Here is a 27072-nt window from a genome sequence, read left to right on the forward strand (position 1 = left end):
GACTTTGATTTTTGCAAAGTCCAATAGCTTTTGATTTTTATTTGGACTAAAGGACTTTTCTTTAGTTTTGACTTTTAGATTTTTCTTTTCAAAGCTTGATTTGTGATCCCCGATTAGTGAGGGCTTTTGTAATTGTTGTTGATCCAAGTCTGGAAGTGGAGTGGAAATGGAATGAGTGGATGATATGGTAAGGCTATGTGAGTTATCAAGAGGGTTGGTGTAACACTCAATAGATTCTTTGTTGGAACCACTCTTAGGACTATTGATATCAAGAGATGCTTGCACCACTAAAAGAGGTTTGCATTCAGACTTAGTAGCCACAACACTAGGTGGTTCACACCCAATTCCTTGATATTGCAAATTGTTTGTAGGTTGCTCCTGTTGACTGAATGCCTTAGGGGATAATGGGAGTTGGTCAACATGAAATATATACTCACCACATCCCATGTCTTTAAACTTGAATTTTTCCTTGATCTCTGCTTGTTTGGATGTAGAAGCTTTCAAGGATTCTGGATCCACATATGCCGATGAAGGAACAGCTTCACGATTGACTGGGATTGTTATTTCTGATTGAGGTTGCAGATTGTTGCAATATATGAATGGATTTGGATCTGCTTTGATGGTCACTTCAACTCCATTGTGTGGAAACTTGATACATCGATGATATGTAGAAGGGACTGCGCTCATCTCATGAATCCATGGACGTCCCAAGAGTATGTTGTATGTGAGATCTAGATCAAGGACCTAAAAAACCACATCCTTTGTAACTGGCCCAACTCTGAGAGGTAAGGTGACTGTGCCCTTGGATGAACGCTCTTCATCATCATATGCCTTGATGGTGATTTTGTTTGTAGAATTCACAGCTTTATCAGAATATCCCAATTGTTTAATAGTGTTCAATGTACAAATGTTTAGACCTGCTCCTCCATCTATCAGGACTCGTTTTATTCGATGTTTGTGTATGAAGGCTTCAACATGTAGTGGGGCATTATGTGGCTGACTTACGGAGGCGTCATCGGCATCTGTGAATGTGAGGGAATGTGGAATGGAAAGGTATCCCACCATGGCTTGAAACTGGTCCACATTCAGATCAGTAGGAATGGTGGTGTCTCTCAAGATTTTGTCAAGAATAGCCTTATGTGCAGGGGATATGCGTAGGAGCTCAAGAATAGAGATGAGCGTGGGTGTCTTCCCTAACTGTTCTACAAGGTCATACTCAGGCTTGTTTGATGAAGGATTGGTATTCTTAGTGGAGGCACCTGGCAACGTGATTTTACCTCGACGAGTTGTAACATGACATTCAGAGGTATGCTCAGAAGAAGATCCCACACCTTTTAGGACAATCTTGGGTCTCTGAGAAGGATTCTCAGGATTTTTGTTCTTGATAGTAATAGTAGAGATATGATTGTCCATTGAGATGTGATTGATAGTAGAATCATAATTGTAAGGTGCTCTAGTGTAATTGGCTTGATCATTTGTGACTTTGCCTTTTCCTTTGTCATGTTTTGGGAATGGTTTCTTAAACACCTCATGTTCTTGATTAGATGAATGTCCCTCAATCTCAATATCACCTCTATCAATGAGATCTTGCACAATGTTTTTCAATCGATGGCAATTACCTATCTTGTGACCCTTACTCTTATGAAATTCACAATACTCATCATCACTCCACCAATTTGGTTTGACCTTTGGTTCATATGGAGGAAAATCTGGAACTGTGATCACTTTGTTTGCCACAAGCTTTTTGAATACTGATTCAAGTGGTTCTCCCAATGGAGTGTACTTCCTTCGTGGTCTAGAAGTTGTTTGAGTGTTCACCTGATTGTTGGTAGAACTTGATCCAGAAAAGACGAACTTGGGTCTCACTATGTTGGCATCAACAACACCATCATTAACTGTGTTCTTGTTCTTGTTCCAAAATTTTGGTTTGTCCTTTCCTTTAAAGTCCTCTTTGTTTTCTTTGAATATCTTAATGACTCCTTGTTCAATTAAGACTCTTTCTGTTGCTAGGCCCTTTTCAATAACATCCTTGAATGTAGACAAACAAGCTTTCCTGAGATCATAGCCAATAGCCTTATTAACGTTTTGAGTGAACATTTCTACCATTTGTTTCTGTGGGATTTCGCAAGAGCATCTGCTAGCTAAATTTCTCCATCTTTGTAAAAATGTTGCGAAAGATTCTCCTTCCTTTTGTTTCGTATTGCACAAGGTAGTAACTGAGACATCCGTTTCTATATTGTAAGAGAAATGCTGAATGAATGCCTCTGCTAAGTCGCCCCATGACTTAATACCAGGAGGTAATTGAGAAAACCATTCCATAGCTTGATCGCCTAAGCTCTGTGGGAACAACCTCATCAAGTATGTTTCTTCTGCCGCTACCTCAATGCAAGCTATGAAGAATTGTCTTATGTGTGCCTTGGGGTCTCCTTTCCCTCTATACTTGTCAAATTTTGGCGTCACAAAGTGTGCAAGAAACGGAGGCATTGGAATGCTCTTATCGAAGGGATAAGGACATATATCTCTCATAGTGTATGTTGGTTTTGATGTACTCATGTCCTCCATTTTCTTTTGTAAATCTCTTATTTGTTGCTCCAAATTGCTCTTGGGAGGAGATCTATTTCTTGTAACATACCCCGTGTTTGAAACACCCATTTGAGGAGGAGCTTGTTGCATGTATGGATGATACTGATCGTAGACATGTCCATATGGAGGTCTATATTGATGTGGCATATATGGAGCACTTGGTATAGCTTCATGTTGAGGAACCCCATATCTATCTTGTGCATGTATACCATATTCTATAGGCATGTCATGTTCTAATGTGTTGCCCCCAAATTTGACACGGGGTTTCCTTGTGTCCAAATTTTGAGCATGCCTTTGAATGTCCAATTGTTTTGGTTGATCCATAGCTTGAGCATATCTATCTGCATAAGACTTCCATAATGGTCTTCGAAGGTAAGTATCATATGTTTGAGCATGTGTATGTGGGACTTCTGGTTTTTGAAGCAAAGCTGATGGTGATTTAGGTACCATATGTGGTCCTCTATTTCCTCCACTATTAGGTCTCCTTTGATCCATGTTGGAGTGAGTTTGTTGCAAAGGTCGGTTTTCCATAAGTTGAGACATGTCAAAGTCATGAGGTATTTTAACTCCACTTTGTGCCATCATGTGTAAAAAGTACTGTCGATCTCTCCTCATTATCTCTTCAACCAATCTATTGAAATGAGGATTCATTATGGAGTCTTCTATGTCTGCTGATAGTATTGAAGAGTTGTCCACATTGTCATTGTGTGTAGTATTGTTGTTTATAGTGTTTGCGCTTTCCACATTTGGATTGTTTCTATAAACATCCATGTTTGGTAATGTAGTGTGCTCAGGATTGAAGAATAAATCATTGTCATACTCATAAGAACTCATGTTTGCGGATTCGTGAGCTTCTTTAGCTATTCTCCTAGATTTTTGAAGGCGTGTTTCAACCATGAACTAGGTATTTGACCAAGATGTGAGAGACTAGATGAAAAATGGAAAAAGTATGGAAGACCAAGAGTTGTATGGAGTGTAAATGAATCTGAGGTGTACTTGCAATGTCCAAAGTGTAAGACCAAGTATGTAAGTAGTAGAGTAGGTGTGACTTCCAAAGAGATGATCGTTTCTCTTGATGAGGTAAGCTGACCTTGACCCTAAGTAAGACCAAATGAGACCCAAAGGTAAAAAACCTTGATGAGGGACCACTTAGCAAAGTGTAGTTGTATGTAGTGTGTTGACAAAGTATGATGAGGACAAGCAAGTGACCTTTTGACTCAAGTTTAGACAATTGTGAATGTAAAATGAGATGTGAAGCAATGATGGACTATGTGAGACCCAAGGACAGGTTGAATGCTAGATCAAACCTGAAGAAACAACCTAGGAAGCTCAAGTATTCCGAAACTGATTTCTTTTGTTTGCTGGACTGTGAAATTTTTCCAATTTGTGAGGTTTTTGGTTGTGACCAAATCTGAATGTTTGACTATTTTTCGTGACAAGAGGACACAATGTTGATGAGGACTCAATGTTTGCAAGTGTTTAGACTGACAATGACTCCAAGAAAAGTGTGTTGTTTGATGTAAAATTGTTTTGCATACACTTGAAGACACAAAAGACACAATGTTTTGCTGTTTGGTCTTGATTGTTTGAATGTTTAAAATAAGTCAAGCACAATTCTTATGGCTGGCCAAGACAATAGTTGTTGATCCCACATGGGGTTTTACCCCCGAGGCTACGCTATTCAGAGCGGATACTTAGATGCTTGACCTCACTGGCTCCACCCTCAGCACTCACTTCTCGGGTCAGCCAAGCATCAGTCCCCATGAAAACTCCCCATGGCGAACTTTGTATCTCTACTAACAACCGTATGTGTGTGGGCCGCTACCAGAGGTCCGACCTCCTGCCCCAACAACTAGAAGGATTTGGGCTTCTAAAACAAAAAGGTGCTAGTAAGGGCATCCGCTCATGTGGCCATACATGCGGAACTTTCAGCTCTGTAAATACAGAAGGCTCCCAGCCGGTAGGGGTTACGCCCTACAAATGATCAAATAAATTTGATCAAACAGGTTTATGGGGAGACATAGTGTCGGTATGAACTAATCAGCACACGTTATCCATAGTTTTCACCATGAATGCATTTGATTATAGTGGTTCGGAAGAGGTGGGTTTTCCTCGCTACCACTTGGGTCGTTCTCTTCTCACTAGTAGTCCTAATGACCACACGGGAAGACAGGCCCTCTAAAGATTGAACAAAAAGAGCCTATTGCTCAAGACACAAAAGACAATGATTCAATTTTAGTGCACCAATTGAAGTGTTTGCTAGTCTATGAAAATAAGGCACACAATAAAAATCCAAAAACCCTTGCCAAGGACCTACAACAAAGATTTATTAGTAGTTTGGATTGTTTCAAATGATAACTCCTTCCTGCAAGCACACAAGTTAGGTAAATTTTAGATCCAAAAGACTTTGTGAAATAGGGGCCTTCAACAATGCGTTTTGTTGACCAATTCAAAGACCTGATTCATCATTAAAAAAGGCCACTTGTAAAATTTTAAGAGATTTGCAGAAATGTAAGAAAATCCAAAAAAATTGCTAATTTGCTCCAAAAATTAATTTTTTATGAAAATCATAAAAAATTCATATAAAATACAAAATCGATCCAAAAAATCTAAAATTTTTAGTGAAGAGTATTGATAGTCTTCCAAACCTGCACAAAAAAGTTCCTGCAACAAATCCAAGCAGTTTGTGAGATATGAGTAAAATAATGCAAAACCCTAATTTTCAAAGATCTGATTTTTGAAGAATGATTTTGCATCAAATTTAAAATCACAAAGAACATATCCTGTGTATAATTCTGATAGATTTCCAAAAATATAAGAAAATCCAAAAAATTCTATAATTTTCTCGCAAAATTAATTTTTTATGAAAAATCATAAAAAATTCATATAAAATGAAAACTCGATCCAAAAAATCTGAAATTTTTACTTAATCTTTCTGATACGTTTCTTGACTTGCAAAAAAAATCTTATGTCAAAATTCGAAGTTGTTTGTGAGATCTGATCAAAATAAAGAAAAACCCTAATTTTTAAAGATCTGACTTTTATGGAAATATTTTACATCAAAATTAAAATCACAAAGAACAAATCCTGTGTATAAATATGAAATATTTCCAAAAATGTAAGAAAATCCAAAAAATTCTCTCATTTGCTCTCAAAATTGATTTTTTATGAAAAATCATAAAAAATTCATAGAAAATGAAAATGTGCTCCAAAAATTCTAAATTTTGGATTGAGAGCTCCTAATACTTTCTTCAACCTGCAAAAAAAATTTGGTGCAAAATTTCTTAGCCGTTTATGAGATATGATCAAATCTCTCCAAGATCTTGATTTTGTGTCCAAAACCCTAGCTGCACAAGGTTATTCTCCAAATTGTTTTACAAAACAGCAATATAGGGTTAGAAAAATCTGCAAAAAAAATATAGATCTAAGAAAAATCCATGTCCCATGGGGCGTGCCAAAATGTTTATGGTGAAAATGGATAACAATAATAACAAAATTGAAAGGCTAAATGAATTCAACCACCAAACCCTAGCCTAACAACAACAAAGATCCACCATAACATATGAAGATTACCTAAGACAATGCAAATAACTCTATAGCCCAATGGATGATAAAGGAACTTAAAGTTCAAGATTCTTCTCCCTTCAAACGTTCCAATGGTCGAAGGAGGTTCCCCAGTCAGAGCCAGTTGTTGTCCTCATTTTTGGCTATCACAAAAATAGGTCAACCCCTACAAATTTTGTCCAATTTATAGTCCATGTGATCTAAGAACGCTTTCTAAGGTCTAATGCATGATTTAGGACCCATGATTCTTGATTCAAACATTCTAGTCCTTTTCTAGGTCTTTTAAGTTAGTTTTGTGTTTAAGTGTTGTTTATGGTGAAAATGGATAACAATAATAACAAAATTGAAAGGCTAAATGAATTCAACCACCAAACCCTAGCCTAACAACAACAAAGATCTACCATAACATATGAATATTACCTAAGACAATGCAAATAACTCAAAATCACAAAGATTATACCATCACATGTCCAATAGGGTTTTGATCTCCATTCTTCCTATCTCCATTGATCTTGCTTGATATATTTGCTCTCGGATTTTTATATGCACAAGAGCTCAATAAAGAACGGAATATGGTTGCAAGTAGGATCGTAGTGTAGCCAAGTCCTCCAAAATTGTTGATTAGTCTAAGTGATTAGGATGATTGATTAGGAATGAATGATTAGGATGATTAGGGTTTGATAATGAAGAAAGCATCTCCTTATATAGAAGACACAATATGAAATGGAGGGATAAGATTGAGAGGTGTAAAAGGAGGTCGGCTAAGATTAGAGGGTAGGTAAAGGAAATAATAAAATAATGAAAGGGGTAGGTAGTGTATGAATTAAGAGATGAATGACATGTGTCATGGGTAGAAAAAGCTAATGAATTAATTAAATAAATAAAGATTTATTTAATAAATAGAAGAAGTAGGATAATTAAATAAATAAAAATATTTATTTAATTTAGGAAAAGGATAATTTAAATAAATAAATGTATTTATTTAAATGAGAAATAAGGCTAGAAGAGGATAAATGAATTAATTAAATAAATAAAGATTTATTTAATTAATAGAAGAATTAGGCTTAGATAATTAAATAAATAAAATATTTATTTAATTAGACATGACAATTTTAGGTGTCTACAGGTGTAAATAGGGGTTACAAACCTAGATTACACTTCCTCTTCAAAATTCTTAGTCTGGTGTAAATTGGTTTTGTTAGCGTGATTTATACCACCTTATAGCTAAGACTTTCATCTCAAGTGCAAGTCGGGGTTATAACCACAACCTACACCTAAAGCCTTAGAAATCATGTTTTTGGTGCAAGGCGGGGTTGTAACCCCGACTTACACTCAGTCTTCCTATTTCTGGTGTAGAGCGAGGTTGTAACCTTGACCTACACCAAGTCCTCCCATTTTAGTGCAAGTCAGAGTTACAACCCTAACTTTCACCAAGTTATCCCTTTCTCATGGAAGGCGGGGTTGTAACCCTAGCTTACACCAAGTCTCACCTATTTTGGTGTAGATCAGGGTCGTAACCTCAACCTACACCGAGTTCTCTCTAGATGGTGCAAGGCAGGGCTATAACCCCGACCTACACCAAGGCCTTACCCAATGGTGTAGATCGGGGTTGTAACCCAAATCTACACCCAATCTCCCCTTCACAGTGTAAGTTAGGGTTATAACTTTGACCCAGACTATTTTCCTTTGTTTTATACCAAGTGCTGGTGCAAACAGAGGTTGTAACTCTAACTTGCACCATAATTCTTTCTCAGGTGTAAATCAGGGTTATAACCTCGATTCACACCAAAGTTAGTTTCTTTTCTTTTTCATAAGTACAAATAGGCTTACGAGTTTGATATGAAACTTTATGATTATTGACCCTTCCCAAATGTAAATCAGACTTATAAGTCTACAATGCACTTCTTGACCCCCTTTGGTCATTTTTGTCCAACTCTAGGAATTCTTCAAATCTATTTCTACAAGTCCACTCCAGATGCCAGATTCAACACATTGGGACCAAATGACTATGAAATATAGGATACCACAAGAGAACATCAATATTATATTGGTGAAGAACGATGAATAAGACGAGGCTCTAGACACTTGGTCATTTTTATGCATGTCTATCCTAGTGTCATTTTGTATTCAAGTTTTTACATCCAGAACTTCCACATGTCTTAAGTCAAATCGAACTCTACATTTGACTTGTTTACAAATTAGTTGTAATTTTCCTAGTTTCATGTTGTTCCTCTCCTATATATATGAGGATTTTCATTGTAATAAGGAGATTTTGGGGATCTATCTTTTAGATTAGGAATCTTTAATCTATATGCCAAAACTCTTCCAAAGTGAAGAGCAAAAGTGAAACTTTGTGTTCCTATTGTGATTTTAGAAATTCGATCAAATAAGAAGAAAGCTTTGGCATCCAAACTTTGTGTTGGATTCATTTGTGGTTTGTTGGTAAATAGATTTATCACTAAGATTGGTTCTCTAAAACTGACCTTGTGTGCCTGAAGAGTAGTGACAATTGTGCCAACAGTTGGAGAGAGTGCAGCAAAAACCACAATCTTGCTCTATGTTTAAGAGGGGCAGCTCCCTCATATGATGGGGGCTATTGGGATTTTTGTGTGCTTTTAACCTGAAATTACATAAAGGAGAAAACACAAAACTAAAGAGAGATAACCAACAAAAACCCCAACAATAGACATATGAATACCATTTGAGATTCACAATTAATAACAATTACAAAGGGGGTTTAAGCACAAGATATGTTTTAGATATTCAATTATGATGAAAAAAGGACAACAAACTTCAACATACATAAAACTAAGTTGTAATAACTTCTCCTTCGTATCCTCATTCCATCGACGACTTGTGAAAGTGCTACAAGTTGTCGTTAAGAATTTTTTTTAGACTTTAAACCCCTTTCGATGACTTCTGCAGATTCACAAACTCACCAAAATTTGCATCGCGAAATCTCATTCAACTAGAGGTTCTGGTGACTTTGTGGATGATTTAATAAACTTGGACAACCTTTTTTTTCGATTAAGGACCATAAAAGAAAAAAATTTGATTAAATTTGAACCATCCATCCTTTTTGCTATGTAATTTTGGTCGAGACAAGGAAAAAATCATTATGAACAAAGCCTAGAGAAATGAACATCTTATGAGCCACCAAAACTTGGATTTGGTTGTTTTCTGAAGTGAGGCTCTTTAAAATGTGACCTTTAAAATTTTGGAATTTGTGAACTAGGGTTAACTTGAAAATCGTTCAGGACCCTTGAAATATCATTAAAATAGATCTTACAAATAGGTCTGATGAAATGAGATTAAAATTTTAACATACAACAATTTTTTGTGCATTCTACAAACATTTCGCCTCAATTTTATGAATAAGGGGCACTATGATAACCTAAAGACTTTTGAGGACATCATATGAATAGACTTTCACCAACTTGGAGATAGAGGCTTAGGTATGTTGATTTGAAAATTTAGGCTATGCTAAAAGACAAGTGACATGGTTTATAGTGAGAGTGTTCTTATGTCATTCTTGTTGTAAATTCTTGGTTTTCTCAAGTAAAGGTTTTGTTGAGGAAATATTGTTAAAGAGTAGAAACAATTGTTGGTTTGTGGAAATTGTGTCATATTTTAGATTTTATTTATTAGGATTAATAGAAGGAGATATTAACTTGAATAATTTGAGCTTCATATTGTTATTTCAAGAAAAGATTATCAAAAGTTGTAATAGGATATCATGATAAAGACTTTGTTCTTAACTTTGTTGTCTAAGTACACCACTGTGGGCTACAAAATATATTTTTAAAAGGTTGATAGGATTATAGTGACTACAAGACTTTGACCTTGAAGATTATTTTCTCGTCCTAGAGAAACAACAAGGGACTTTGTGCCTTCATGGAACCTTTGCTTCTTTACTTATTTGTATTTGATAATTCCTCCATTTTGGGCTAATTTGTAACATTGAAAGTGTAATAATTATTATGGCTCTATATTGTAAATTCTTTCATGAAGAAAGAGGAAAGAATAACATCTATCTTGAAAAAAGAGGATAGGATGATGTATCGCCAATTTTATAATAGGAGTTTAGATTTGTATCTTATTTTATAAGGATAGAGTAGTGAATCATAAGGGGGCCTTAACAATTATGAGAGATTTTATCTCACGCACTGTGGCTAAAATCACAATTTTGTAAACTTCTCTAGTTTGCAAAATTTTCAACCAGCACACCATACATACTAGATCAATGAGCACTCCTTGATAGAGATTTTCTTTAATTTTTGCAATAATATGTAATTCTCCATCTTGGGTGCTTGAATAGTCACTCTTGAATCAAAGGTAATGTGAGGCTCAAGCTAAGGCTTGGATTTCTTGATAAGGTTCACAACATTTGTGGCCTCTACACACATCTTAATAGGAACTATATTATTTGAAGGTTTATTATCAACGATATTGGTAGAATGATAAAGCAAAAGACTGATAAAGATCTTCAAGTTTTGATTAGGAAGTGTCACAGATAAATATAAGCTTCATCACATTAGTATTAATAAATATAAGCATGATACTATGCAATGATTTCAAAAGAGGTTTAAAATTATGATATCTAGAAAGATTGATGATAAGTGGGCCACACCTTAAGTTGTAGCTACTACTTGTGTATCAATATGTTTGGAAGAATTGTTCTTAGTCTTGATGAATTTGTTTTTTTCTTTTTAAAATTTGAAATGATTGATGCTAAGTATCTTCATTATTATCAACTGGACCCATTGATGAAGAGAATTCGAATTGACTCGCTTGAAGCTAATGATTATTAAGTACTATGAATAAATGTCTGAAAGATGTTAAAAGAAAAGTTCATCTCTAATATCCTGTTGCAAATTATTGACGAAATTTTTTAACATCACCATTAAACACATGATAAGCAATGTGTGAAAGCAAGTGTTTATATCTACCGATGAAATCAGACACTCTCTTTAAATCCTTGTTTACAATGCATTTAATTAGTTAAAGTAATTCAAATGAGGACCAATATATTTTTAAAAGTGTTGCACAAATGCATCAAATAATTGGTGAAAAAAGTAAATTATTTAAGGAGGCAAGAAATAATATCATTGCAATGTGTTATCTCTAAATGTACGAGTGAGTACTTTTATCATGAGTCTATTGTCATGAGAGAAGTCACTACACAATGTTTTGAAATATTTTTCAATGAGCTTGGGGATTACCTTTCTATTTTGTTTTCCAAATTGTTAACCTCCATGTATTGCGGGACAAGATCACAAACAATACCATTTGTGCAAGTGGGATACCCACATCTATGGTAGGGATATTGAATTTGAATTGGGTTAAAGAATATAATAGTTCTTGAAAGGATGAGATATTTTGAGCTAGATTATTTATTGTGGATTGGGAGGATGAAATGGAATTGGAAATGTTGGATTGTGATGAAGGTGTAACATTCTAGGATAAATAGGTACATAGATCAAGAATAGGATAGCCTGAACATTAAGGTAGGTGGGTATGTGGGATGGTTGTGACACAAATGAAAGGGTAGTGGAAGGAGGTATGTAGGAGAATTTATTGATATAATTGCTTCCATTACTAAAATGTGTAGGATTAATTTTTTTTGTAGTGGTGGTAATAATGGAATATATATGTAGGCAGATTATGGAAATATTAGGCATAGGAATGGAATGTTGAACTCGGTTTTGAGAATTGGAAAGACCAAGGGCTTTGTCAAAATAGTTTATTGGCATAACATTAGTATCAATAATATGAACAATTCCATGCAACACTTACATACCATTTTCATCACTTTGAATGATTCTCCTCAGTCCTTCAACCAAGGGGATTGCTTCACTATGCAAGTTTTCTTGACCTATCCATTGTTGAAGCCTATACAACTCACTATCAAGCTTCCCCAATTGGTCAAAAGATACTTGAGTTAAGGATTCATCCTCATTATGAGAAGTGCAAGGGAAATGACTCTAATGTTAGTTATTTTTTGTGTATGAATAGAGGATTCGCCCAAGTTTCCATGGAATAGGTTATTCAACCTAGGCTCACACCCCTTAGTATGTAAAGTTTGGGAAGATTTCAGTATATAACTTCTTCTCTCTAGGATATTCGTTGTGGGAAAAGGTAGTGAAGCTCATACACAAAGAGGACAAAGCTAAATGAATGAATCTATATGCACAATACCTCTCATGCAATTAATAATCTAAGAAAAGATATTCAATTAAACAATTCAATTTCATAATAGAATGATTGATTGACCAACAAAATACACTAAAGAAATGAAAAATGTGAGCAAAAATTTCTTATAAATATATAAATAATAGAAAATATCAATCGCACTTGAGCATATAAATTAAAAATTATGTACAACAGAAGTCCATTTCATCAAAATATTTAAGGTTTTTGTGAATTGTACCTCTAAATTTATGTAATTTAAGTGCATAAATGATGTATTTAATAAATGATTGTGAATGTGAAGTAATTAAATGCATACCAATCAGATATGAAAATGAGAATTAGAATTAATGCAAGAACTAGGTCACAATCATTAAAAATATAATGGAAATAGGATTCAAAATTGTATGCATGCAAACTATGAACTAGACCGACTTACAAATATGTTTACATTTAATAAAAGGAGTGAGTTTACTTGGTTCAATCACAAATATTATTGAAAGGGACTGAGTACAAGTTGAATTCAAGTCTTCTTGTTTGAGTTGAAAATAAACTATAGAAAGATGTGAGTTAAATGCAAGATCTAGCACTAAAGGTGTAAAAATGAAACAAATTGACATGAACATGTAAGGTGTAAAATTGACACAAATTGACATGAACAAGTAGTTTTAGATTTCCTTAGAATTTTAGACGCAAGAAACAAGTTAACTCGATAATTATTGTTAAATGTACTTTTTGTATTTCTTTTGAGTTCTATCTTTAGATTGTAGGGTTAACAATAAACTAAATCTTCAATTGTATATTTCAAAAAACATATGGCATTATATTTATATATCAAATCTATTTTCTTAATTTTATAAAAGTTGTAGAGGAGCTAATGTACACATTCATATGCCTTTGTGTTAGAGCCAATTAGGATATGGACAATTTCATTTCATTTAATCAAAGAATGAAATTTTAGATTTTCTAAATCATTATAGTATGTTGTTGTATATTGTTGAGCACCTAGGGCATTAGAAGATAAAAAATTTGAAACAAAAATTGTACCCATATGCTAAGTCACATGTCATATCATAGTTGACGAGGAAATATGAAAAAGTAAAATTTTACCTATATAGTTGCATGCTTTAGCTTGACAATCTACATTGTCATTCAAATCACTGTTAATTATTTACATTGTCATTCAAATCATGATCCAATTGTACAAATTATTAGCATCATATGTGTCATCTAAGATAAGCCACATGAACAATCTTTTAGAGGGAATCAAAGTAACCAGAAACTTTGCAGTCACACATCAGCAGTTTGCATATGATAATCTCCTCTTGGGAGCAGCAAAAATCAAAGAAGCATCCCATCTAAAATAGATTCTAGATACCTTTGGGAAAGCTTCAGGCCAAATAAGAAATAAGGATAAGTCGAAGGTCTTATTTTTTTCTACCTCTAAACTCTTGAGGTCCAAAATACTTACAATTATGGATTGTAGTGAAGGATCCCTCCCTTGTATCCATTTGGGTATCCCAATTGAACATGGCATGAGGAATGCTAAATCGTGGGATCCTCTTAAACTTAAAGTGGATCAAACCTCAAACTCCTGGAAAGGGAAATGGCTTTCTTGGGCGAGCAGATTAGTGATGATTCAAGCAGTGATATTGGCTCTGCCCATTTATCTTTTATCCATCCTATCTCTCTCAGCAAGTGCCAATGTCTTCCTAATTAAGAAAATGAGGATTTTTTTTTGGCAAAATATAGAGGAGAAACATAGAATAGCTCTAATTGCATGGGAAAAAATAATCAAGCCCAAGGTTCTAAGGGGTTCAGGCATTAAGAACCTTAAATTGTAAAACAAAGTTTTAGGGGCCAAACTAGTATGGAAGTTCATAAAGAATCCCAACACCACATGGGATAGAATGTTAGAAACCAAGTATTTACCAGACCAAGAACCTCTCAATCTTCTAAGAGAAAACACATTCCCCAAGGGATCGAGAACATGGAATTTTATAATCTCTTGCAGGAACTCTGATTTCAAAACAACTCACATGGGACATCCAAGATGGATTATCAAACCTATTTTGGGAGGATTATTGGGGAGGCTACCCACCTATTTCAAGTTCCCTTAACATTCCTATAACAGAGAACTGGCTTAAGCATCACTGGGGTGTCAAAGTTAGAGATTATCTGATTGAAGATGGCTCTCCCAACTCTCATAGTTGGAAGTGGAAATCATTGGAAGGAGCTCCAACCTCAAGGAATGAACTAGATCAACTCGAAGAACTCCTAAAAGTAAGAAATGTAAATCTGAGAAGAGGGACTGACTCTTTAATATGGGCACCTTCCAAAACAAGGCACTACAATGTTAAAGATGGTTATTAGAGTGCTAGTTAGCAACACTACTCAAGCTCAACTGGATATTCTGAACAAGTTGTTTTGGAGCTCTAAAGTCATTCCTAAGGCAGGGATCTTTGCATGGCTAGCCTATCAGAGGAAGATCTTAACTGCAGAAAAACTCACAAAAATAGTGTACGCAAGACCCTCTAGGTGCATCATGTGCAAATCTCAATCAGAGTCAGTGGACCATCTACTACTCAATTGTCCCTTTTCCTCCAAATGTTGGTGTTGGCTCTGCACTAAACTTGGGCTGATCACAACCCTGCCAAATGACATTAAATCCCTATTTCAAAGCTGGCCCATCCCAAGCAAGGAGACCACCCTGAGCTCAATTATGGAAGTATCCCCATCATGTTTAGTTTGGGAAATTTGAAAGGAAATGAATCGTAGGCTATTTGATGACAAATGCAAAAGATTAGATACAATCCTAAACTCAATAGAATTAGTTATAGTGGACTTAGTCAACTGCAAGATAGCCTTCTCCTTGGAACAACCTAAAGCTTTCTCATCATGGGATGAAAGCATTAGGAAAAATTGGCATTGAATCAGGATTCCTCCCTCCTTTGGGCAAAAAGACAACATGAGAAAAGCTACTATCTGGTCTCCACCAAATCCTGGTTGGATAAAACTAAATTTTGATGGTGCTTCTAGAGGCAATCCGGGTCCTTCCGGCATAGGATATGTAATTAGAGATCACACAAGAGCAATTCTTGGGAAAATGGCAAAGTCGATCCCCCCAAACACAAACAACATAGTAGAATTCAAAGAATTGCAATTTGTATTGATAGAGTGCATAAAACATGGTTTAAATAACATTCTAATGGAGGGTGATTCAGAGAGCAATAAATGCAATCAAGAGGAAAAAAACTCCAAATTGGAGATTGCAGGGAATCCTAGACAATATAATTGCAAGCCTAGATAGAATAGAAAACTATGAAGCAAAGCACATCTATAGAGAAGCAAACTCAGAGGTAGATGCTCTCTCGAAAATTGCTGCTCAAGGAACTTACATCTACAGGTGGGATCAGGGAAATATGCTAGTTGTCCTACCAGAACATCTCACTTGACAGGCAAGGGCCTCAAAGGATATCAAGTTCAGACGCAAGTCACTTTCAGGAATATGCGAAAGCTAGTTAAAGCTTCATTAACAGGGCAATTTTTAAACTTAACCTTGGCGGCTAAGTGAAACAGATACCTCAATTCAAATATAAATCTTACATATTTCGGGTAGAGTGGGCTCGTATTCAGTGACGTCACCCAAGCTGCGGTTATGAGCTAAGTTCCCCGAATCACCTGTCGAAACCTAGCTGGCAAACTGTCAAATCCATTTATGGTTTGCATGGCCCGAATGGGAGATTTGGCATGTCGAGGACAAACATCCCTCACCACCTTAGCTGGCAAATTTAATGCAAATCTGTCCCTCATCATTTGTCGTAAAAGAGTGTGCCAGCCTATTTCTTCGTATTGCCTTCTACAAATTGATTTCATTCTCTTGCCAATTAATTTCAGAGCTCTGGTTTTTAACTCCTTCCTTGTTGATAGCCTGCATTGCCAACCATGTCGACAGAGCCTCTGTTTGGAATCATAATGAGTGTTTATCCCAGGCCCATCTCTTGTTTCGGAGCAGACACTCCAATTTCTCTTTTGACGTTGACGCGCCAAGTTTCATTCCAAAAAGTAATAGACTTGAGGCTCAAGCGCCTTCTCCTCTTCTCGGATTTTCCTCTCATTTTGGCAGTCAAGATGATCTTGGGTAGTGGGCACCTAAATAGAGACGAGTATCCATAGGACAACACTAGCATCTCCTCTAGGTTTGTTGCCTCATTGTTGGATTTAAAACTTACTAAGCAAGTTGTTTGGACCCTCACGAAGAAGATTTTCCCAGAGGAGGTTAAGCAAGAGCTCCAAGAAATTCTAAATAAGGCAATTCATGAGTCTGGGGCTCCTTGGCCAGGTGACAGAATCCTATTCAATGCTCATGGCAAACTAATTAACTACTACCCTTTCCTGCTCCACCTGAAAGGAAAGGACTTGGATAGGCATAGGCTATTTGCTGGAGTTGGCCTTGGTTACCTTAAATGGCAATTTCTAGGAGAAAATTCAGAAGACTAGGGCAAAAAGGACTGCCTAATTCAATTTGCCAAACCTAACGGCATACTGCCCTCATTAGATTGTCATTATAAATGCAACAAATATCCATCATATAAAACCATTAACCATCATCATAAACATATATCATTACCATTGCATAATCAATTACCATATGAAATCATAATAAAAAGCTATAAATGATCATCAAATCTATACAGAATCACAAAAAAAAAATCATAAATAATGTGCAAATCATATAGGTCATCCACCACTACTCTCATTAAATTTTGAATTGTATATATCTAATTACACTTATTTACAGTTTGATATCTTGTTGTTCGTTAATATTGTCATTGTAAACAGTTACTGCATAATAAAGAAACTTAAATCGACATCAAATACAATTGATACCATTAAGAATATCATTAACACTGAATTATCTCTCCAGCATACATTTTTATGTACATATTACAAGCTCACAGCTCACAGAAAATAAAATTTAATTATGATATTTTATAGCTTTGAATTCATATTCATTAAGAGTGTTCAACAAAAGCTAGAAATAAAATGATTAGATTTTCACAAAGTTGGCAGAATGAGTGGTTGGCCAAAGAATGCAATCAGTTCTTCGAGTTTCTGCCTCAATTCTTTTTGTTATCAAACATTACTCTTTGTAACAGAGATGTTAAAATCTGCCTTAGAAGTTTTATTATCATTGTATTCATTCATCTTTGCATGCAATTTGTTCTTCCTGCCATTGCATTCATTCAACTTATGTTCCAGCATATATTTTTCATCTGTTAAATGGTTGCACAATTCATCATGCTCCGGACTCGTTATCATATTTTCATCAACCAGACCTGCAACTTTGCCTTCCAAATTTTCCTTACAATTACCCGACAAGCCAAATTTTACATTTAATTCTCTGATCCTTTCATCGCATTCTTTCAGTTTTTTCTGCAAGCTTCTCTTTTCTTCTCTCAGTATAGTGCACTTTTTTTCATGATTCTGGCACAAAAGTGTTTTCTTAATAAGCTCATTTTGCAATTCTTTCTTCTTATAATGAAACCCTTTCAACTTTTCTTGCAAGTGTTTTTTCTCATCTCTTAGATTAATATAAAATTCTTTAAGCTTCAATCTTGTTGCATTGAGCTCTGCAACTCTTCTTTTTCACCTCTACCTTACAAGCATCAAACAAAAATCCATCTTCAATAATTTTATTTTGTAATTCCTTATTTATATCATTAAACTCTTTCAACTCATTTTCCAATTCCTCATATCTCTTCTCCAACACTTTTCTTTCATTAACTGCAAAATCAAGCCTATCTTGTAGCTTTACAATTTCACCTTGCATATCTGTCTTACAAGCATCCCATAAGGATCTATCTTCATTCATCTTTCCTTGTAATTCCTCAATCATATCATTGCATTACTTCACCCTTTTTTAAAACTCGTTATTTTCTTGTCTTGATTGAGACCACAATTTTTCATGTTTCTGGCTCAACATTATTGCTTCCTTAACGTCATTCTCTGATTTTGCAACTTTGTTTTCTAATTCTCCCTTACAAATCTCCCACAAGCACCCATCTTCAGCCATTTTTTCCTTCAATTCTTTAGCCTCATTAACTGATTCTTTCAGCTTATTTTCCAATTCGATATTTTCTTTACTTATTTCATTGCAAGATACTTGGTTCTTCTGGTACAAAATTCTTGATTCATTAAGCTCATTTTGCAGCTCTGCAATTGTTTCTTCTAAATTGGCCTTACAAGTATTCCAAAAAGAGAGATTTTCAGTCATTTTTAAATGCAATTCTTTATTCTTATACTCGTACCCTTTCAACTTTTCTTCCAAGTGTTCTTTTTCATGTCCTCGATGAATGCAGAATTCTTCATGCTTCAGTCTTGTTTCATTGAGCTCATTTTGCAGCTCTGCAACTGTGCTTGGGATGGTGTTGGAGATAGACGTAGATGATAAGGAGGATTTGTGCAAGTATGCAAGATTGAGGATTGCGGCAGTCAGGCGTATCCCGGAGCACATTACATTACATACGTCGAATGGTGCGTGGAGGCATCAGATAGAAGTTGAAGAAGAAATCTGTCATTGCTCCAGATGCGGTAGCAAGTTTCATGGAGTAAAGGACTACACAATGTTCGTTAGGAAGGCTAGGACTCCTTTCAGGAGACCACTACAAAACTGGAGGCGAAAGTTGGAACAACCGTCGAAAAGGGTTTCGGTTTCTGTTGAAAAGATTCAAGAGACAAAATCTCCACCGCAGCATCAAGAGAAGGGTTCATCGTCATCGGTTAAAGTTGGGGATGATCTCTCTCAGAGAATAGGAACACAGCCGTCAATAGTTGTCCTGATGATGGAGGGGAGATTTCCAGGCAGGAAGTATTTGAAAACAAGGTGGGGGGTGAAGATTCGTTAACCCCCAAAATATTAAATTCATGTAAAGGGTTATCTGACACAAATTTTGAATTTGATAAGGACTTTGAGGAGGAAATGATTCAAGAGGATGCTTTGGAGAATGTAGATCGGAGAAGTATCAGTCAATCAGCTAACACTTTACTTGGTAAAGCCAAAGGATTCAAAGGCAAGCGGAGAAACCGTCAAAAAGGGAAGACAGAGCAAAAGAGAAGGGAATTGTTAGTGTATTCGATTTCATGAGGAAATCCAAGGGAGAAAGGCTCTCCCTTGGTAAGAGATTAAGATCACCACATGGAATGTCAAGGGTCTCTTGGCCCCTGACAAAAGACACTTGGTAAAATGAGCGTTTTGTAGATGTAGTTGTGATATCATTGCCATCTAGGAAACAAAGCCTAGTTTAGAGAATGTGAATTGTTTCATTCAGTCTTGTAGAGTTTGGGAGGGTGTTTTTCAAGAAACTAATGGAGCCGCTGGCGGACTTGGCATTATATGGAATCCTTCATTGGTCAAAGTCACATTATTAGAGAAAGTCGAGCACTGAATGATTTGTATTGTTTACAATATGAAGGAGAATTTGGAATTTCCTTTAATAAATGTTTATGGGCCTACAAAAACTATAGCTAAGCCTCATGTTTGGAATGTTCTTTCAAACAAAATTTATGATCTGAGGAGTGATAGGATAGTTGTGGTACGCGATTTTAATGCTTTGCCTAATTTAGACGAGAAGAAGGGAGGCTTGAGAATGTCAAATAAGGTTATGGAAGATTTCCGCAATTTTGTTGCACAGAATCATTTGATTGATGTTGTTCCGAAGAATGGTCTATTTACATGGACTAATCGAAGGGCCAATTTCCAACATATTTCGGAAAGATTGGACAGACATCTCATTGGAGAATTATGGATGGAGTCGTCTTTTCAGGTAGAGGCATCCATTCTCCCAATATCTCTATCAGATCATTTTCCTGTGGAGCTTAAGTTGAGTGAGGCTCCATCTCAAGGAAGCAACAATTTCAAATTTTTGAGCATGTGGCGGAGAGATGGTGAGTTCATTTCACATCTCGAGCAATGGTGGAAAGAGAGTAATATATTTAGGGGAACCCCGAGTTATAGCTTTGTGAAAAGATTGAAATTCTTAAAGGAGAAGATTAAAGTTTGGAACAAAGATACTTTTCAAAATATATTTGCAGAAAGAGATCGAGTTGAGGAAGAACTATCTTTATTAAATTCTATCACTTTCACTTCTGAGATGTCTAATGATGCGTATCACAAAGAAATAAATCTTAAGAAGGAATTGGCAGAAATACTTTTTAGAGAGGAAATATATTGGCATGATAAATCCAGAGAGTTATAGACTAAAGAAGGTGATCCGAACACTAAATTCTTCCATGCCTCGATGAAGACTAAAAGGAGTAGGAACATAATAGACTCGATCTTGGATCGGGAAGGCAAGTGACATTCTTCTCTTGAAGCTATTAAGAAGGCAAGCGACATTCTTCATTCGATCTTGGATCATATGCTTGACCATGTGTGTATGGGACCTCTAGTTTTTTAAACAAAGATAATGGTGATTTAGGCACCAGATGTGGTCCTCTATTGCCTACACTATTATGTCTCCTTTGATCCATGTTGGAGTGAGTTTGTTGCAAAGGTCTATTTTCCATTATTTGAGACATGTCAAAATCATGAGGGATCTTGGTTCCACTTTGTGCCATCACTTGTAGAAAGTATTGTCTATCTCTCCTCATTATTTCCTCAACCAATCGATTAAAATGAGGATTCATAATGGTGTCTTCCACTTCTGCTGAATGTATAGAAATGTTGTCAATATTGTCATTGTGTGTATCATTGTTGTTTGTAGTGTCCATGTGCTCAACATTTGGAATGTTTCTATAGGCATCCATGTCAGGTAATGTAGTATGATCAGAATTGAAAAAGATATCATTGTCATACTCATAGGAACTCATGTTTGCGGACTCTTGAGCCTCTTTAGCTTCTCTCCTAGATTTTTGGGAACGGGTTTCAACCATGAACTAGGTATTGACCAAGATGTGTGAGACTAGATGAAAATGGAAAGAGTATGGAAGACCAAGAGTTGAATGGAATGTAAATGAATCTGAGGTTTACTTGCAATGTCCAAAATGTAAGACCAAGTATGTATGTAGTAGAGTAGGTGTGGCTTCCAAAGAGATGATAGTTTCTCTTGATGAAATAAGTTGACCTTGACTCTAAGTAAGACCAAATGAGACCCAAAGGTGATAGACCTTGATGAGGGACCACTTAGCGAACTGTTGTTGTATGTAGTGTGTTGACAAAGTATGATGAGGACAAGCAATTGACCCTTTGACTCAAGTTTAGACAAATGTGAATGTAATGTAAGGTGTAAAGAAATGATGGACTTTGTAAGACCCAAAGACAGGTTGAATACTAGATGAAACCCTGGAGAAATAACCTAGGAAGCTCAAGAATTCCAAAACTGACTGTGCTTGTTTGCTGGACTGTAAAAGTTTTTCAATTTTGAACACAGACATGCCTATATACTGCACAGATGCGATTTCCTAACACAGACGTGGTTCTATTTAACATAGATGCGAGTCTGAGATTTTGTAAATGCAATGTTGATTCTGAGAACACAGACGCGTTTCTGCCCTTCACATACGTCGTTCAGAATCATGGAAGATTTTAGAAAACAGGGGAGATTTGTGAAGGAAATTAATCATGTCAACATTACTCTGATCCCTAAGAAGCAGGATTGTTCATCCATTGTGGATTTTAGGCCCATTTCTTTATGTAACTCTATTTACAAAATTCTATCCAAGCCTATGGTGAACAAGTTAAAACCTATCCTGATGAAGATCATTTTGCCTAAATAGCATGGATTCACCTTGAGCCATGAAATCATGGATAGCATAATCATGGCAGCATAAACTATGATTCTATGCATACATCCAAATTCAAAGGTATGATTATTAAAATAGATGTGACCAAGGCTTATGATCGAGTTACATGGAGCTTCCTAATTGAGGTACTTAGGAAATTTGGTTCTGAGAAAAGATGGTTGAAATTTACTGAACATTGTATTTCATCTGTAAATTTTTCCATTATTGTTAATGGTTCTGTGAGCAGTTTATTCCAAGATACTCATGGGCTTTGGCAAGGATTCCCCCTGTTGCCCTTTTTGTTTGTACTTATGGCAGAAATGCTTGGTAGGCATATAAAAAGAAAGGTTGGGCAAGGCCATTGGAAAGGTTTTTCAATTCATGAAAATCTAGATCCGATCTCTCATTCGCAATTCCCGGATGATACTATTCTATTTGGTGAAGCTATGGAGAGATAAGATCACATTATTAAGAATGTGTTAGAAGATTATGAAAAGGATTTTGGCCAGTGCATGAACAAACAAAAATCGATGATATACTTCCTCAACACAAATAAGAGGATTCAATCGAAGATAGTGGGAATATTGCAATATGGTCAAGGCAGTTTTCCTATTAAATATCTTGGGGTTCCTTTGTTCACGGGAAAATTGGATAACAGAATATGGGAAGAGGTTGTCAATAAGTGCAAAGCCAAATCTATGTCATGGAAAAATAAATGGCTTTAGTGGGCAGGGCGGATACAGATGATAAAATTTGTTTTGTCTGCAGTTCATGTCTATTATATGTCTTGCTATAGAATGTCTTGCAAGGCTTCATCGGCATTAGATGGAATGCTCAATAATTTTATTTGGGAGGGTTCGAAATAGGAAAAAAAGATCCCTTTAATCAATTGGGATACTGCCTCAATGCTTATGGAGGAAGGTGGGGCAAGTCTTAGGAAAATGAATTTCCAGAACTTGGCACTCGGTGCCAAACTTGCTTGGAAAATGTATAATTTACCCCATAAAGGCTGGTGCAAGTTGATGGCTACCAAATATCTAGACTCGAATGAGCCAGAGAGAATATTTACAGTGGCCAACACATTTGGAGATTCACCACTATGGAAATTCATTTTTTGAAAGCAAGACGATCTTAATAGATTATCTCACATGGAGGATTGGTAATGGGCACAAAGCTAAGTTTTGGAGGGATTCTTGGAATGGAGAGGAAGTGTTGGCAGATGTGATTGAGGATCAAGATTGGATCAATCAAATTGAGGTAGTTATGGGAGTTTATGTGGCAGATTATGTTGATATGAATTGTTCTCCAAATTCTCCTATTTCGTGGAAACGGGTTGGAGATTGGCAGAGCGATAACAGTATGAAGTTGGTTGATATACTTAAAAGTAGGAAGACTTACATTCCAAATGAAAATGATTCTCTTGTTTGGAATGCTGCTAAATTAGATAAATATAAGGTGAGTTTCTGATAAGAACTGCAAAGAAAGAGACAGAAGGATTGCAAATAGCCTACCATTCTGTAGTGGGACAAAAGGGTGTTGCTTAAAGCCGGTGCCTTCATATGGATTGCATTACATGGAAGAATTCTTACGTGCAATAGAATTAAAATAATAAGTATAGCGGGGCCTAGCAGATGTTTCCTCTATAAACAAGAGGAAGAATCCCTAGAACATTTATTGTACAGTTGTTTTTATGCAAAGCAATGTTGGGATTGGCTATTGTTGAAGCTTCAAAACCAGATGGTGTGCAATAGTACTTTCAAAAAATTTATTTTTGCTTGGCCGATGGCTAGCAAGAACTCAAAATGGGGGAGTCTGTGGATTGTTGGCCCATCTATGGTCATCTGGCATGTATGGAAAGAGAGAAATAGAAGGATATTCAGGGAGGAAGAGTTGGAGGTTCCTCCTCTTGTTAACAAAATCCAAGTGGCAATAGAAGAAACTATCAATGGAAAGATCCACGGGAGAAGATTTAAATATTATACTAAATAGGATATGGAGATGGAGCAAGTATGGAATTTGAAAGAGAGTAGTAGTCACTATCAAGGTGCTAAGTCAGTTGATCGAAAGAAAGTCAAGTGGTCACCTCCCCCACCCAAATGGAAAAAACTATATTTCGATGGAGCTAGTCGAGCAAATCCTAGATTATCTGAGTTTGGTGCACTAGTTAGAGATGAGAAGGGTAGCCTAGTAGGGGAAACATGTGGACCTATTGGAATTTCATCTACTAACGTAGCAGAAATCACTGCTTTAGAGGAAGGTTTGAAATGGGTCTCATCTAATGGAGTTTCAAAGGTAATGAGAGAGGGTGACTCTCAAGTCATCCTAAGCACGATCAACGAAAAAGGATTTACGAATTGGTGGCTAAACACATGGATCCCAAGGATAAACTGTTTGCTTCAAAAGTTGACGGATTATCATTTTCACCACATTTATCGTGAGGGAAATCAAGTGGCGGATTTTCTTACAAACCAAGGCATTGTTGAGACTCTGCCAATAGTCATGTCAATGGCAGATGCAGGTAACAGAGATTTTTAGAATATCCTGAACAATGACAGAGTTCATATCCCAAGAAGGGGAATAGGGTGAAATTTTACCATAAAATTTTCTTTTTTGGGATAAGAGAGGTACTCTCTTATCAGTTTTCATTCACGCAGGCTGGACAGCTATTGCTACGGCTTCCTTAGATTGGATTGTGCCTAGTATTTAAGGACTCAGTGAGATGTAGAGAAGGTGGATTTGATGTGCTAGAAGGATGTTTCTAGATGTTTTTGGCCTATTTAAGAAAGGTTCGAACTAGTCTTAGCAAGCATTTCTCAGAAGATAAAATGGTGTATCGTTTTGGCCTTAGTTGTCTTTGCTGCAAGGAGACTTTGGAAGATCAGTGTGACCGACTCTTTGATATTGATACAGAAGGCCAAATTTCCATTCAAGATTTTCTAGAGGATGCATTCAGTGAGGAAAGGCACTAGTGTGATGGGTATATTTATGAAATCATTATGTGCTTAATGGTTGATGTGCTACATCAAAGGAGGCATGTGCTCATTAAATGGCAGGATTTGTGAGGGAAGAAAATGCAGAGGTCATGGGTGGTGTGGTTTTGAAGGTGGAAGAGCAATGGGCCAGTATACTGGGTCCCTTTTTCAATCCCGTTGTTTTCCTATCAGATGTGGATTGCTTGAATGCAGAGGACGAAGCCCAGTTAGTCACGGTTGCTCTTAGGAACAGGAAGGAGGAGTTTATGGCAGAAGCATGGGAAGTATTTTGGCTTGTGGTCACGAATGCAAACATGGGCCTGTTTAGGAGGATGATGCAGAATGATGATGGTTGGCTTTCAGAAGCTAGTATTGATAAGGTGGTGACTATTGGTGTGTAGGTGGCCACCATTTTGAGGCTTTTGTAATTTGGTAGTGTTTTGTTTTGTTTTGTAATGTCCAGTTGGTAGGCAAGTTGAGTCAGTCGAATATACTTCATAATCCTTTTTTCAATTAATATAGGGTGCTATCTCCACCTTGATAGCACTTTTTTTTTTTTTTAAATTAATCATTGGAAACCACATTAAAATTTTATTTTATTATTTGATACATATCATTAATATTTCTACTTTTTCAATATGAAAGAACACATCTTTTTTATTTATTTTTTTACTCTCCCTCTCTATATATTTATCTCTCTCCCACTCTCCTTGACCTTATCCCTCTCCCTCTCCCTCTCCCTCTCCTTCTCCATCTCTCTCTACCTATCTCTCTTTCTTTCTTTCTCTCACCCCTCTATCTTTTCCACTTCACATCTGTCCATCTCTACCCATATTACTCTACTTCTCATATCTTTTCCACTTCATATATATATATATATATATATATAGAGAGAGAGAGAGAGAGAGATGTACATATAGATATAGATATAGATATCTACACACACACACACACACGTACTTTTATGCCTTTCATATCTACCCCCATCATTTTATTTGGCATGAAAATGTGGGTCCCCCTTTTCCTATCTTTTGTTTTCTTTCTATTTTCCTTATCTTGTGTTTTTTCTTTCGATACTTCGGAACCCCAAAGTTCCAAGGTTCCCTTTTGTTTCTTTTTGTCTCTGCTTTGGAACCCCAGAACCCCGAAGTTCCGACGTTTTCTTTGTGTCTTTATTTTTCTACTAGGACCTCGGAACTTTGGAACCCTTAAGTCCCGAAACCTTGTTTGTGTTTTTGGGTTCAAGACTTCGGAACCCCAGAACCCTAAAGTTTTGAAGTCTTATCTTTTTTCTTGTGGATACCTTGGAGTTTCAAAATCCCAAAATCACGATTTCTTCATGTTTTGTTGTGTTTTGGTTTGAGTTTCAGAATTTCAGAATTCTGAAATCCTGAACTCGCTTTGTGTTTCACCCCGGAGTCTCGAGCTGTAGTTTTGCATGTGTCTGCACCTCGGAACCCCAGAACTCCAGACTTCTGAGCTTCTCTTTGTTTTTTTCTCGAGATCTCGGAACCCCAGAATCTCAAGGTTGTGTTTAGTGAGGTTGTACGGTCGTTCGACTGGAAGGTATAAATAGGCGGAAGGTATTATTTTTATTCATTTGTGCATTCCTTCTCTACAAAACTCAAGCTCTCCCTCCAGCCAATTTGCTTCCTCACCTTTTCGTGTTTCTCGGTTTGCCACCTCATCAGGTTGGTTGGTTTTTTTAATTTTTCCTTCTCATTTTTCATGTCATTTTATCTAGGTTAAATTAGATTTTTTATGCTTTCAATAAATTGGCCTTTCATTTTCTCGCCTTGTGGAGACCTAGTTTCAACGCTTTGGGATTCGAGAACCCTAAAATCTCAAAGTGCCTAAGTTTTACCCAACTCATCACCTTAGAACCTCAGAACTCCAGAGTTGTGAAGTGTTCATTTGATAGGAGTATTACCCATCTCCTGATATTGGAACCTAGAAATCCCAGAGTCTTTTTTTCAATCTA

At 36.3% G+C, this 27072-nt stretch overlaps 3 protein-coding genes across 3 annotated transcripts; 2 read left to right on the plus strand and 1 right to left on the minus strand.

Annotated features, from left to right (window-relative positions):
- Nucleotides 1-17472: 17472 nt before the first annotated feature.
- Nucleotides 17473-18211, minus strand: LOC131053081 (uncharacterized). The gene is made up of 2 exons (XM_057987683.2): nucleotides 17996-18211; nucleotides 17473-17823 (listed from the first exon to the last, which is right to left on the minus strand). Exons 1-2 carry the CDS (start codon nucleotides 18209-18211, stop codon nucleotides 17473-17475), a joined length of 567 nt encoding a protein of 188 aa, XP_057843666.2.
- Nucleotides 18212-19805: 1594 nt separating this feature from the next.
- On the plus strand, nucleotides 19806-20594 carry LOC131858252 (uncharacterized). Its single transcript, XM_059211434.1, has one exon. It carries the CDS (start codon nucleotides 19806-19808, stop codon nucleotides 20592-20594), a length of 789 nt encoding a protein of 262 aa, XP_059067417.1.
- A 3517-nt stretch (nucleotides 20595-24111) lies between these two features.
- Nucleotides 24112-24654, plus strand: LOC131858253 (uncharacterized). Its single transcript, XM_059211435.1, has one exon. It carries the CDS (start codon nucleotides 24112-24114, stop codon nucleotides 24652-24654), a length of 543 nt encoding a protein of 180 aa, XP_059067418.1.
- Nucleotides 24655-27072: the final 2418 nt, after the last annotated feature.

The sequence above is a fragment of the Cryptomeria japonica genome, chromosome 9 (genome assembly GCF_030272615.1).
Source record: "Cryptomeria japonica chromosome 9, Sugi_1.0, whole genome shotgun sequence".
Lineage (NCBI taxonomy): Eukaryota > Viridiplantae > Streptophyta > Pinopsida > Cupressales > Cupressaceae > Cryptomeria > Cryptomeria japonica.

What these genes read in the sequence shown, in the direction of transcription:
- LOC131053081 (XM_057987683.2), bottom strand. Translation starts at nt 18,211, where the DNA reads ATGAATGAAGATAGATCCTTATGGGATGCTTGTAAGACAGATATGCAA. An exon ending in TTTTGTTTGATGCTTGTAAG is followed by an intron (nt 17,824 to 17,995) that starts GTAGAGGTGAAA and finishes CTTTTGTGCCAG; the next exon opens with AATCATGAAAAAAAGTGCAC.
- LOC131858252 (XM_059211434.1), top strand. Translation starts at nt 19,806, where the DNA reads ATGAAGGAGAATTTGGAATTTCCTTTAATAAATGTTTATGGGCCTACA.
- LOC131858253 (XM_059211435.1), top strand. Translation starts at nt 24,112, where the DNA reads ATGGAGATGGAGCAAGTATGGAATTTGAAAGAGAGTAGTAGTCACTAT.